General features: G+C 48.8%; 1 protein-coding gene across 1 annotated transcript; it reads right to left on the reverse strand.

Moving 5' to 3' along the window:
- Positions 1 to 5,171: 5,171 nt before the first annotated feature.
- On the reverse strand, positions 5,172 to 11,102 carry LOC144113641 (uncharacterized). Its single transcript, XM_077646828.1, has 3 exons — positions 11,044 to 11,102; positions 6,102 to 6,340; positions 5,172 to 5,390 (listed from the first exon to the last, which is right to left on the reverse strand). Exons 1-3 carry the CDS (start codon positions 11,087 to 11,089, stop codon positions 5,172 to 5,174), a joined length of 504 nt encoding a protein of 167 aa, XP_077502954.1. The 5' UTR covers positions 11,090 to 11,102.
- Between the last annotated feature and the right edge of the window lie 1,744 nt (positions 11,103 to 12,846).

Genomic DNA, 12,846 nt, shown 5'->3' on the forward strand with positions numbered 1-12,846 from the left:
GTATTTTGCGCGTTTCACTTCGTCAAAGAGACGTTCCTTGACATCCTTTGCCATATGCTACATAAATTCATCACAAATGGTTTTGTGGTGACCTTTTACTTTGTTCCCGTAGCGTTTGAGGTGTTCGTCTAGAAAGGGTTCAAACTTGGCAATGGCCTCAAGGACTACCATATAATTGTCACTTCTCGGTGAACCAAAAATATCCTCACTGCCCCTAAACGCTAGGTGGCGCTCAGCTAGAAGCTTAACTACAACAGCTACGCGCTTCAACAACTCTGTCCAGTAAGCTGTCTCCGTGACAAGATGCTTAAGCAGCTCCTTTACAATTGTGCTGCTCGAGTTAGAGAGGGCGAGCCATGCTGCCACGCAGCTTCGGTGCTCGACGCTATTTTCATGTGCACAAACCTTTTCTTCTGCTCTTTTCCAATAAGAAAAGCCATGCGTGATGAAAGCACTGGGGTTGCTTGAAATCGAAAATAGTTTGCACATGAAACAGTAAACGGAACCTTTGGACTCCGAGTACATTAACCAGTGTCGCTCGTATGCCTCCCCATTTACAGCCTTTCGCACGAAAGATGAGGTGACATATAGCGTTTGAGTTTTGTGTTGCCTTTCGGGAGACAGAAAATTTTCTTCCCGATTTTGAAAGTACAATGGCCCTTTCTCAAGGCAAACTCCGAAAGCTATCAGTAATAACACCCGTCCACTTAGCAGGGTCACTTAGGAGAATCTCGCAACGTACGTCTTGCTGCGGGGGTGTCTGTACTTCTCTGTTGCCGCAATGAGAAGCCGTCTTATTCGTCCTCTCGAGGCACGCTTTGTGAGTGGGAACCTGATTATTTGAAGCAACAGGAAACAAGCGAGTCGGTTCTTGGAGAGTTGTTTCCTGGCGCTCACCAGTAGAAGGAGGTTCATCGGGGAGGTTTGGCACCGGTTGTTCAGCAGTAGCAGAAATCAGACGTGGCGGACTGGACACCTGGAGCTCTGTGGCAGAGGTCCGGCAGAGTAGCATAGACGTTGCCGACTCAAGAACAGGACAGGGCTCGGTTAGCGTCGGTCGCTCAGAAACATGGACGACAGAGGTTGGCACCGTTTTCACAGGATCCAGACAACCAAGATGAGTCAAACCTTGCTTCTTGCCAGGAAACCGTGGGGATGGAGATGGCAAGTCCTCCACAGAAGCAGATTCGGTACTACTGGGAGTTTGACACGGACTCTGGGTACAGCGATCGTACTGCCCCGCGGAAGCTGCATTCAGTAGGTACTTTGTCATCTGTGGTAGCTTCTTTTCACGCTCTTCTCTTTCTAACTTCGCCTTTAATTTAGACGCACCACTTTGATGCTTTCGACCGAGCATTTTCCCATGAATGGATTATAATTGTTCACCGCAATGGGCACTTCGTCAGTCCGACGCGACCGCAGGTGTCCAACGGTGGCCGTCCCGATGACTGGCGCACGCGGCCTGGATGGTACATGGCTGGCCGAGAGTAATGCGTCCCCCAGGAGCTCCTCAGCGGGCTGGCTTATGCAAGCTTAACCGGCGGCTCGGGGCTGAATCGCAGCCCGCGATCAACTTCCTTTAATAGACGCGCGCCGCTTTTGTCTGTTACTAGCGCCAAAGCAGGCGTTCACATACGCATAGAGTTCCTTGTACAAATTCCCCCCTTCTCCGTACAAACTCACCACTTCTGCCGTTCCGGTCTCGTCTTCCTATTGGCTATGAGCAATCGTCTGCTCTTGGAGTGAGTGAGTGAGTGAGTGAGTGAGTGAGTGAGTGAGTGAGTGAGTGAGTGAGTGAGTGAGTGAGTGAGTGAGTGAGTGAGTGAGTAAAAACTTTATTGAAAGAAAGTGTAGATTCGTGGTCAGTAAGTGATGTCCAGACCATGTAGGTCTCGTACCGCACAGGCCCATTCGACAGCCTTGACTTGAGTGCCTCGGTCGTCGCTGACCTTTACTGAAAGCCACGCGTCAGGTGAGGGAGCAGCCATGAGATCTGGGGGTGGGGGATGTGCTTTACAGTCCCAGATTATGTGGTCTAAAGTAGCTTTTGCACCGCAGAAGCGGCAGTTAGGGCTGGAGGTTGTAATAAATATGTGCGAGTACACATTTGGGTTGGGGAAAGAGTCGGTTTGTAGTCTTCTCCACGCCATCTGCTGCTCCCTTGACAGGGAGGGGTGCGGCGGCGGGAACTGCCTACGTGCGAGTCTAAAATGGCTGGTGTGGTCGTGATAGGAGGTTAGCGCTTCACCGGTTGCCTCCGGGTTCGGACCGTCTACTGCTCGGCCGGCTTTATCTCGAGCTTGTGCGTTGGCGGCCTCGTTTCAGGGTTTTTTGGCGTGCGCCGGGACCCATATCAGGTCAGTGTCTCGGAGGGGGGATGTGTCTTTAACATTTTCCAGGATATTTCTGGCCGTGAGTGAGATGCGGCCTTTGGCAAAGTTCGCAATGGCATATTTGGAATCGCTAACGATGGTTGTAGCGTCCGTAAAGGCGATAGCAGCTGCAATTGCAGCTTCTTCCGCGGTTTCCGCGTTCTTGGTAAATACTGTAGCGGCCATGAGTGGAGTGGCCGGGTCCGGGTCCTGAGGATGAGATACCCCACAAATGGCGAATCTGTGGGGGCTGTCTTGGTAGTTGGCTGCATCGACGTAGATGACGTCTGGAAGACTCTGCAAGCGACGATGCAGAGCTCTGGCTCTTGCTTCCCGCCGACCCTGTTGGGTTTGCGGGTTCATGTTCTTGGGTAGAGGTAATATTTTTATCTTTTTTCGGATATGGCTAGGAACGGGGCCTGGATGGTCCGCATAGGCTCCCCTTCGATGCCAAGTCTGTCCAGGATGATTCTGCCCGCTGCAGTGCTGGAGAGTCGAGCCGTCTGTGTTGTTAGGTGGGCTTCCTTAAGTTCAGAAAAGGTACTGTGTACTCTCAGGGCGAGGAGTTTCTCGTTGGCTGTGAATTTAGGAAGGCCCAACGCCGTTTTGAATGCATGCAGTATTAGGGTATCGATCTTTTGTTCTTCTCCTTTCTTGAGATGGAGATATGGGAAGGCATATGTAATTTTGCTGATGACGAATGCTTGAAGGAGTTTGTATAGGTCGTGCTCCTTCATGCCTCGTCTCTTGTTGGCGATGCGCCTGATCATGCGCGCCACCCGGTGTACTGAGCTTTCGAGTCTCCCCAGTGCTACAGTGTTGCTGGAGGTGTTGGAGATGTGGAGTCCTAAGACCCGTATGTTCTCCACTTCATCTGTTTTTGCCTTGGATCGTAATGTTGATGGTGATCCTGTCTTCAGGCTTCTTGCTCCGCCGTACGATTAGGAGTTCTGATTTTGGTTGGGAACACTCGAGGCCGGCTCTCCTTGCCTGCAATTCAACCGTTTCAGCCGCTGCTTGGAGAGCTTCTTCAATTTGTCCATCGGAGCCGCGGTTCGTCCAGATAGTTATGTCGTCTGCGTACAGTGTGTGATGGATGTTTTGAATTGCGTTGAACCTGTCTGGAAGCTTGATTAAAGCCAGATTAAAGAGGAAGGGCGACAAGACTGCTCCTTGTGGAGTCCCTCTTGGAAGTTCTCAAAATTTCTTTCGCCCCGTCGACGCCGCGTGCGAGAACGAAGGGGAGAGGGCGGCTCCTAGCGCGGGCGAAGTTAAGCGCCCTCCGTCGCCTCTGAGTCATCTTTTTCTACTTCTTTCTGGGAAGTTCGGCGGCCCGTCTGACCTACTTTTTTCTGTCGAGCGTGCGCGAGGGTGCGCAGCCACTAGGCGGGAATGGGCCCTGGAGACAGGCATTTGTGTCCAGCTCTCCAACTTCCCCCTTCACTCTTTCACAACCCTAGCCCGAACAGTGAACATTCCATGCCCCACGGCACGCGGACAAAACCACGTGTGACGTCTTCTTTCCTTCCGTGCCAAGACTATGCCATCAGACTCATCATCTGCTATCGGACTCATCCTACCCCGCCCTAATTACCATCATGGCAAAGAAAAGTCGAATGGGAGGCACTGTTGGGTTCTGCAGCACATCCTTTCTATGAGAAGGACTGCGGCGGAACTATTTGAGAGGTGGAGGGTGGCGTGGTGGTGACGAGGGGCAAGGGAGATTTAGGTCCTCGTGTTTCCCTCATGCCCCACCCCTCCAGACAGCACTGGACAGACGGACTGACAGGAAACCACGAAAACACTTCTAAGCAAACGCACCTCGATTCGTAAGAAAGGGCGCCCCGCCGGGGTGGCGGAGGATCCCTGTTTTTGCAGCTCGACAAGCTCTCCCAAATGATCAGGCTAAACGCATGCTGTTACATGAGGCAGGGTCCCCGTCTGCTCGTTCTGGTTTTCTCGATTCATACATGTCGCTCGAAGTTCCGTTGCTCACGGTTCCATATACTAAGCAGGTTAGAATAAATCCGCCCCCTTCTACTGTCCGAGGTGAGGCCCTGGGCTGCAGCCCCCTTAGTGCCCCCCCCCTTAATCCAGCGCTGCGGTAGTGGTATCAATGGCGAGATTGTATTGTAGTCGCCAAAGGCTGCAACGAATGCCACAGTAACCGTGAATACAATTCAGTTTCTGCGTTTGGCTACTACGACTAGTTACAACCACTGGAAGGGTTGCTTTGCCTGCATTCTTTCGAAAACGCCTGTATTTCCGCAAGATGCACCCAAATTTTGTCGACAGCGGCGAGAGTAATGGTGTTTTCTAAATTCTGAAAACTGACATGTTTATTATTAACGGCCGGTAAACAAATCTCCAATTGCAATCAGCTGCCTATTGGCAGGTTAAAAATTTAACTATTAAAATTTAGGTAATCACTTGGCTAGTTAACATAATTCGCCCGATTTTAACATCCGCCAACGGTGGCACTACTATGCCGGAGAAAGCTTCTGTTTACCTCAAAAACCCTATTTATAAACACGAGTGATCACATTCACTGCAACACCTGGTGTATCAAGAGCGACCTGAAAAAGACAGTAATGTGCATGCTTGTCTCCCGAGATCTAAAAAAAAGGAATTGTCGCTAATGCCAAGTCGCCAGATGTGGTTAACCATATGCATATCTAGACGCCACTGCTGTCCGTCGTTGAGAGAATCGGGCAACCAACGGCTGTAATTCATCATTTCGCAAGTAGCGCGCAGACATCCCAAGAGAGACAAGACCTACGGGCAAGCAGAACAAGGGCATTACTGACATAAGCCCGTACTGTCTTCCGCATGCTCTGGACTTGACCTGGAAGCATGACGGCTGATTTGTTGCGGGCTCCTCTGGTCTATGCCGCAAGATTCCTCACCGCCGTTGGCAACCGGAGAGTATGCGGGCACCAAACTGTCCAGATCTGGTCCATTCGTCGGTTCTTTTTCTTTGTTTGGGGGAATGCTTAGCCGGGGCACCTTCTCTGAATGCTGCACGCAAGCGCAGGCAAAAAACAAGCACTCAAGTTGAAGCAGGATGTGTGGAAAGGTGATGCTACGATAGGAGCAACTTTTTTCATTACAGAGATACAAGCGGCGAAATATCTGATGGTCGACCGACGCTCATGGAAGGCGCGCGTGCATAGAACTGACACTGACTACGTATATAAACACTATATAAACACGGCTGTCGGCAGATTCAAGCGGTTATCGAGGTGGCTGTATTGGTTTCCTCAATACGGGCTTTTGTGAAGTTTTTGAAATTTTTAAAATCTGCAATAAAGGTTCGCTTCAGTGCCTGCAATTTTGCGCAGAGGAACAGAACAGAGATGCTACCTCTCGGCTTTTCAGCAATAAGGAAATATAGTCTTCCGACATATTTACAGAACAGGAGGCCTTCCAATACAGTTTTGATAGAATGCTAACAATAGAATCGTCCCGACAGTCCCCTGCATTTCTCTGCAGTAAGAGGCAGCGCGTCGCTTGTATACAATTAATGGAGTCAGCTTGACCGGAAGAACCGAAATTCTACCATGAGCACAGTTCTCTTAACTAATCGACGAAAACGATCCCCAAAGTGAAGAACAGAGTGTCATCAGGTACGACCATTGATTGAAATCGTCTGAAAGGTAAATTTCGTCCGAGAAAGAAGCCACTCAAAATCCTGCAATTCTTCACTAGCAAGGAACCGCATCTACTCACAGCGCTGCTCGGCAACGTAGGCAGGACTTCAGGAAATTTCTGGTGCGATGTCCTCAGCTCTTTTGAGTTGCTATCTTCAGCGCTCGCTCTGGTCACCTTGTGAGGAGAAGGCAGTTCGGGGAACTTAGGAACAGCGGCTATAAGGCTAGGTGACCCCAAAGAGGATAAGTCGAAGTCACGTGGGGTAATGCCAGTCTTCTTTCCCCGTCTGATGTTCCTCCCAATCACCTCCGCGAAACCTGATGTAAATGAGAAAGGCACGATGGGGAGGGGGTGACAAACAGGGTTACGTGTTACTATGGTTGGTGGTGGTGGCGACTTTGCCGTGTTTGTGTTGTACTCACAAAAGGCTGCAACCACTGCCATAATCACCATGAACACCGAATACTTTGTCTTTTTCGTCCATCACTGCAGTGTTGTAAAATGTAAAATATCAAATGCCTTAATATCAAGTCATAGTAAATGCTGAGCTTTTCTCAATGTCCTGAAATTGCGACGCAGCGGCTTACGTAGTTAACCTGGTAACGTACGGCGTATCATGTGCGGCAAATGCTGAAGCCCGAATACTTTCATTTAGCGCTCACATGTATATGAGTTTCTCGAATTAATACAGAATCACATTTTTAATATATTTCTCGGATACAATGTCGAAGCGCCAGTCGTCAGAGGTGGAGGACGCCTGTCGAAAGATGCCTTATTGCAACACCTAACCCTAGCGGCAAAATACCCTAAAATTTCGACGGTATTACTGCTACATTGTTAGGTGAAAGTAAACGTTTAGTATCCGCATTCAGTTTTTTTTTGTTTGGCATGCTTGATTCTGCCTGATTTTATCGTTCACAGGTAAAACAATATAGTTGGCTCGTTTTAATGTTGCAAATTCCAAATTTTCTTAAAGTGCCAGTTTTTTTAGATTCGTATCTTGTAGGGTCGAAGTGGCAAAACACTGCTGGTTCAAAACTTTATCCGATGTTGTTGTTGCTCTTAAAACTCCTAAGTTTGCGCACACGTGTCGGCAAAAAGAATAAAAATTCTCTTTGATGGACAGTTGAGTTAAAGGCTTATACCATCATCAGCTTGATCACGCCCACTGCAGAGCAAAGGCCCGCCCCATATCTCTCCCATTAACCCTGTCCTGTGCGAGCTCCGGCCACCTACAGCCTCAAACTTCTTAATCTCATCTGCCCACCTAAAGTCTCTGCTGCCCCTCGTACGCTACCCTTCCCTTGGAATCCAGTCGGTTATATTCATGTTGCACGCACTGCCCCAACAGATTTCTTGCTCTTGATTTCGGCTAGGATATATTTTACCAGCGTTTGTTCCCTCACCCACTCTGCCCTCTTACTGTCTCTCAACTTTCCACCTATCATTTTTTTTCTATATCTCAACTCCGGTGTTCTAAACTCGAGCTGAACCCTTTTCCTTAGCCTCCACGTTCCCGCCCCTTAGGTGAGCACCAGTACGATACAGTTGTTGTATACTTTTCTCTTGAGGGATATTGGTATACTGCCATTCATGATCTGAGAGAACCTGCCATATGGTCGCCACCCCATTCTTATTTTTATAGTTGTTTTTCTCTCGTGATCTGGACCTCCGTCGCTGTCAGTGACAAAAATATGTTGCCTACCGAGAATGTTGAACACTAGTACTTATGTTTTCGGCTCATTAATTTTTAGATCCCCCGTTTTGCTCTGCCTATGTAAAACATCGATCACGCTTTGCTTTTCATGTCTTGAGTGATTTAGCAAGGGAATCAAATCAGCGAATTGCAGATTACTAAGGTATTCTCTGTGAACTCCTATTCACAACTGATCCCAATCCAGACCTGAGAATATATTCTGCAAACAGCGATGAAAAGTGTTGGCGACATTGTGTATCCCTGCCTGACATCCTTCCTGATAGGATTTTTATTGACTACTTTCTGGGGGACTGCGCTAGCATTGCAGTCGTTATAGAGACCTTCCAGCATTTTTACATAAAACTTCTACATTCTGTTCAAGCAGTGCCTGCATGACTGCTGAAGCTTCGATTGAGTCAAATGCCTTCTCGCAATGAATTTAGGCTATATATAGGGGTTGGCTGTATTTTTTATTTTTCTATCACCTGACTGATAGTGCGAAGATGGTTTATTGTCGAGTATTCTCTACGAAAACCTGCCTGATCACTTTCTTTAGAGAAATCGAAGGTTGTCCTGATTCATTGGCGATTAACTTAGCAAATACATTGCAGTGAATGGACAACAAGCTGATTGGGATAATGTTTCAAATCCTTTACATCTGCTTTCTTAAGTAACGCTTACACTGACAAGCAGAGCAGATGTTGTGGCCAATATTCGAGAGAAAAAATTGAAGAAAAAAATTTAATAATTTAACAAGTGCACCATTTGCGACAAAAAGAAAACTTTTAATACCGCAGAGCAAGGTAGATTCTTGCATCATTACTCAGCTTCTTTTATTGAGTCACGGCCAAATATCAGCCGTCCCCTTTAGATTTGAGAGATTTGCTGGCAGTTACCTGATATACGGGTAGGAAATCAGCTCTAAACCTCATCATATTTAATTATGAACGATTACTTGTTGAAAGAAAATGGTATTTATCATTTCAAAGGTCAATTCCGCCCTCTTAATACGTTATGAACCACGAAAGTCGAGAGCGAGTTCCTTGAAACAGATCCAATTTGCTGTGGCATATTTACCAGTGGAAGACAGGCGCTGGCCTTGACCAGCCGCCTACAGCGAGAATGTCGAGGCGGAAGCTCTGTTAAGCATGTTAGAGACTGCTTAGCTTTCTTCATCTTTATTGTTCCAGACTTCAGCGAGAGCAAATTGTTTCAGCGAGAGCAAATCACGTGATGCGTCACGTGCCACAAGTGCAAGAGCGAGAATCCAGAGCGGCGACCGGCGCAGCGGCGAAAGGGACTGGCAAGCGCAAGAGCGAATCACGTGACACATCACATGCCACAACTGGCGAGGAGTAGTAGAAAACATTTATTCACAAAAAGGTAGGATAAAGAGAAAATACCGATTTTTGGTGGAATCCTAATTTCAGGAACCCAATGTCCACCGCAGCTGCTCTTGCTTGGAATATCAGCTTGCGCTGGGTCGCCAAATCAGAGCTGAGCAGTGTAGACTCCCAGTGTTCCTCGTACTGATGTTAGCCTAGTTCAGAGGGATTGGGACCGGAGCAGCCCCATGTTACATGGTATTTTGCTGGAATTCCGCCACACCAGGGGCAGATTCCGTCATATCTATCGGTGAAGAGTATACGGTATTTTTGGAGTCTAGGAAAGGTGTTCGTATGTAGTTGTCGCCAGTCGCTCGCCTCTGCCGCCGTTAGCTTACGGTGTGGTGGGGTATAGACTTGCCTTTGTGTTCGGAGGAGGATGAGGCGCTCGCCATATGTAGAGGGGAGAGGGGTGAGGTCGGGGAGGTTAGTCGCTCGTTTAGTGTATCCTTGAGCTAGACTGTCCGCGGCCTCATTTCCCTCAATCACCTCGTGCCCAGGAGTACAAGTGATTTGGTGCTTGCATGTGGAATTTTGAACATGTGAGGTAGTCAGAATGGGAGCGACGGAATGTGGAAGTCTGCCAGAGAGGAAGAGCCGACACGCCGACTGGGAGTCGGTCACAATTTAGTTCATTTCCCGTGGTATCGCCATGCTGGACGGCGAGCCTGACTGCAGCAGTTTCTGCTGCTGTGGGAGAGCAGTTTCGTAGGGAGGCGCTGGCGATTTCCGTGAAATTGGTGTCCAAGACGACCGCCACCGCGTTTGTAGAGTCGGGGTACATTGCTGCGTCGACGTATACAGCATTTCGTGCCTGTCGGTGTGTGCGGCGCAGGTAGTCCACTCGCGCCTTTCGTGGTCCCTTTTGAGGGTTCGAGTGCATGTTCTTCGGGAGTGGGGCTACATACACGCGAGATTGCAGAGTCGAGAGTAGGTCTTGGTTTTCCTGGACGGCGCGTATGTCAGCCAGGGAACCCACTCTTTCCAAGATTGCGCGTCCAGCTTTGGTGGTGAGGAGGCGTTCCTTTCGGGATTCTGGGACGGCTTCTCGAATTTCTTCAATTGTGTGGGTCAGTCGCAGGTCCTCGAGGTGGCAGCTGGCCGTGTACATCGGGAGGCATAACGCATATTTGTAGGCGGTACGGATGATGGCGTCTGCTTTGTCTCGCTCATTCCCCAGAAGTGGTAGGAATGGGAGACCGTATGACAGGCGGCTCATAACTAGAGCCTGTATCAGTCGAATTGTATCCTCCTCTCTCATGCCTTTTTGGTTGCGGGTGATGCGCCGAATCTTGCGGGAGATCTGGAGGACAGTTGTCCGGAGACGCTGTAACGTGTGGTTGGCTTTCCTGTCGCTCTGAAGCCAAAGGCCCAGGATGCGGATAAGAGGGACTTCCTTTATTCTCGTGCCTTCGAGGTAAACCTCGATGTCGCCGGGAGATTTGTAGGCATAGCCCTTAATGCAGATAATTTCGAACTTGTCGGGTGCGCAGCGGAGGCCGCAATTCGCCGCTTGTCTTTATACGCAAGTGACTGCCAAGGATCGGCCGAGCAGCAGCCAGCGCAGCGGCGGACGCGACTGCTAAGCGCGCAGCTGTGGCGACGAAGGTGAAGATGAAGATCGAGGCACCTGCCATGCGCGATTTTGGACATGCGGTGCGCCTCCCGTTAGAGGTCAAATCCAAGAGACAGATGACCTTCAGGCTCAGCATGAGAGGAGTAGAGCTTTTTGGTTTAAAAAAAGGAACCGTCGTTTATGTCACGCGGCCAGATTATACGACATGCGTGGCTCATCGTCTATTTCTAGACGCCACTGCTGTCCGGCGTGCAGAGAGGCGTGCAACCAACGCCATCTGATTTTCTTCTTGTCGCAAGTGGCTTACAGTCACACCCGGGAGAGATAAGAGATACGAGCAAGCAGAACAAGGGCATTACTTACCGAAGGCCGTTGTGTCTTCAGACTCCCCTGGACTTGGACTTGACATGCGGCACAGTGCCCTGGGAGGATGGAGGTTGATTTGTCGTGGGCTCCTCTGGTCTACGCCGTTCGCCTCGGCACCATTGGCAACCAGAGTGTCTGCGGGCTTCAAACCGACAAATTCTTGTCCGTCCGCCTCTTCCTTTCGTTTGTTTGGTAGAAAGCTTTCGCGGGGCGCATTCTCGAGATCCTGCACGCAAGCAGACGCAAAAAGCAAGCACTCAGATTGAAGTAGGACTTTGGGAACTTCACACTACGATACTGAGCCACTTCGTTTCTTTGAGAGATACAGGCGGCGATATATGCACTGGTCGCAGCACGCAGGCGAATAGGTAAGCGAAAAGGGTCGATCACGCATGTATAGCACGCCTGTCGACAGCTTCCAACGCTTATCTAAGAGTTGGTGGTACTAGCTTGAAATGGAAAGCGTCAAGGATGAGTGCCCCGGCAGCATGACGTAAAATGCAGTTAACTGCAGTACCACTGAAGTTAACATCTTCTTGCGAGAACAACGAGTGCTGTGCGCGTTGCAATGCCTTTCAGATCGCTGCAGAGACCGATCACGTGCTTACAGGTGTCCTGGTTCAAACGCACAGTCTTTCCCCTTACTTGAGAGTTCAGGCGGACACGAAGATCAATGGGGTTTAACGTGCTGAAGCTGCACGTGCGTTGTTAGGGACGCTATGGACGAAGTGTCTGAATTTATTTCTTGTACCCGAGATTCTTTAACTTGGAGTATCTTTGTACAGCACCCTGGTGTTTTACGTTGCACCTCCACTAAAATTCTACAGCCGCATGAGGGATTCAGTCCGGCAGCGTCGGGCTCCGCCACCGAAGGCAACAACAACTGATCCGTCGCAAAGGATCTTTAGAGTTCTGTATCAATGATCCTTTCAGTGCGAGCACTTTTGTAAGTAATTGACCTGACAGAACATGAAGGATGCAAATAGCCATCGAAACAAAAGAGCATTGGAGAATTTTTTTAGTTATTCGTTTTCATCAATGGGAAATTAACAGTATTCTTTTATCTTTCAATATAATTGATAAGAAAGCAGAAGAAAAAACAGCCACATGCCGCCGATTGGATCCGCACCCAAGGCCTCCGAATTTCGCGTGCAGATAAGCCTCGCCTGTTAAAATGAGCAGTTTTGATGCATTATAATCGCTTCTTTAAGTTTTCAAATATGGCTTCAGATTTATCACTGTTCTTTGTTACTGCACCTGAATAATCTTTCAGCAACGATCCCAACCGTTACTGGTGAATAAAAGTCATAATGTTAAAAAATAATCCCGAGAAGGTTTATGTTCTTTCCCCTGTATTTTGTGCATCGCCGCAGACGCCTTACCCCATTGACAGATCAACGCGGGAGGCGAGTTATTCGTCTGCTCGTCAAACGCGATCAGATAGTTCTTAAGGGATCGTGATCACGCGCGAGAGTTTTTACGGAGCTCACGACTGTTCGAGCGTTGTGAACGCATTGTTGAAAGCTCCTAGTCGTCAGCTAAATAGAACGCGTGCGAAAGCGTTGTTTCCGATTCGTACCACTGCCGAATGCACACGGTCTACATGTGCTGCCGAGTTCCTTTCAAAGGCGGAAGTTTTACCGTTCGGAAGTTGAGTTTTCACTGTTTCTATTGCCTGCTTGCCTTAAAGGGCATCAAAAAGGGGCTCTCAAAGTCGCGGTACGCTTAGGATGTTCAATGATGGCACTTCACAGATACTCTCGAGCGAGAATTTTTTATGCGTTCGGTATAATATTTGAA

Source organism: Amblyomma americanum, chromosome 1, assembly GCF_052857255.1.
Source record: "Amblyomma americanum isolate KBUSLIRL-KWMA chromosome 1, ASM5285725v1, whole genome shotgun sequence".
Lineage (NCBI taxonomy): Eukaryota > Metazoa > Arthropoda > Arachnida > Ixodida > Ixodidae > Amblyomma > Amblyomma americanum.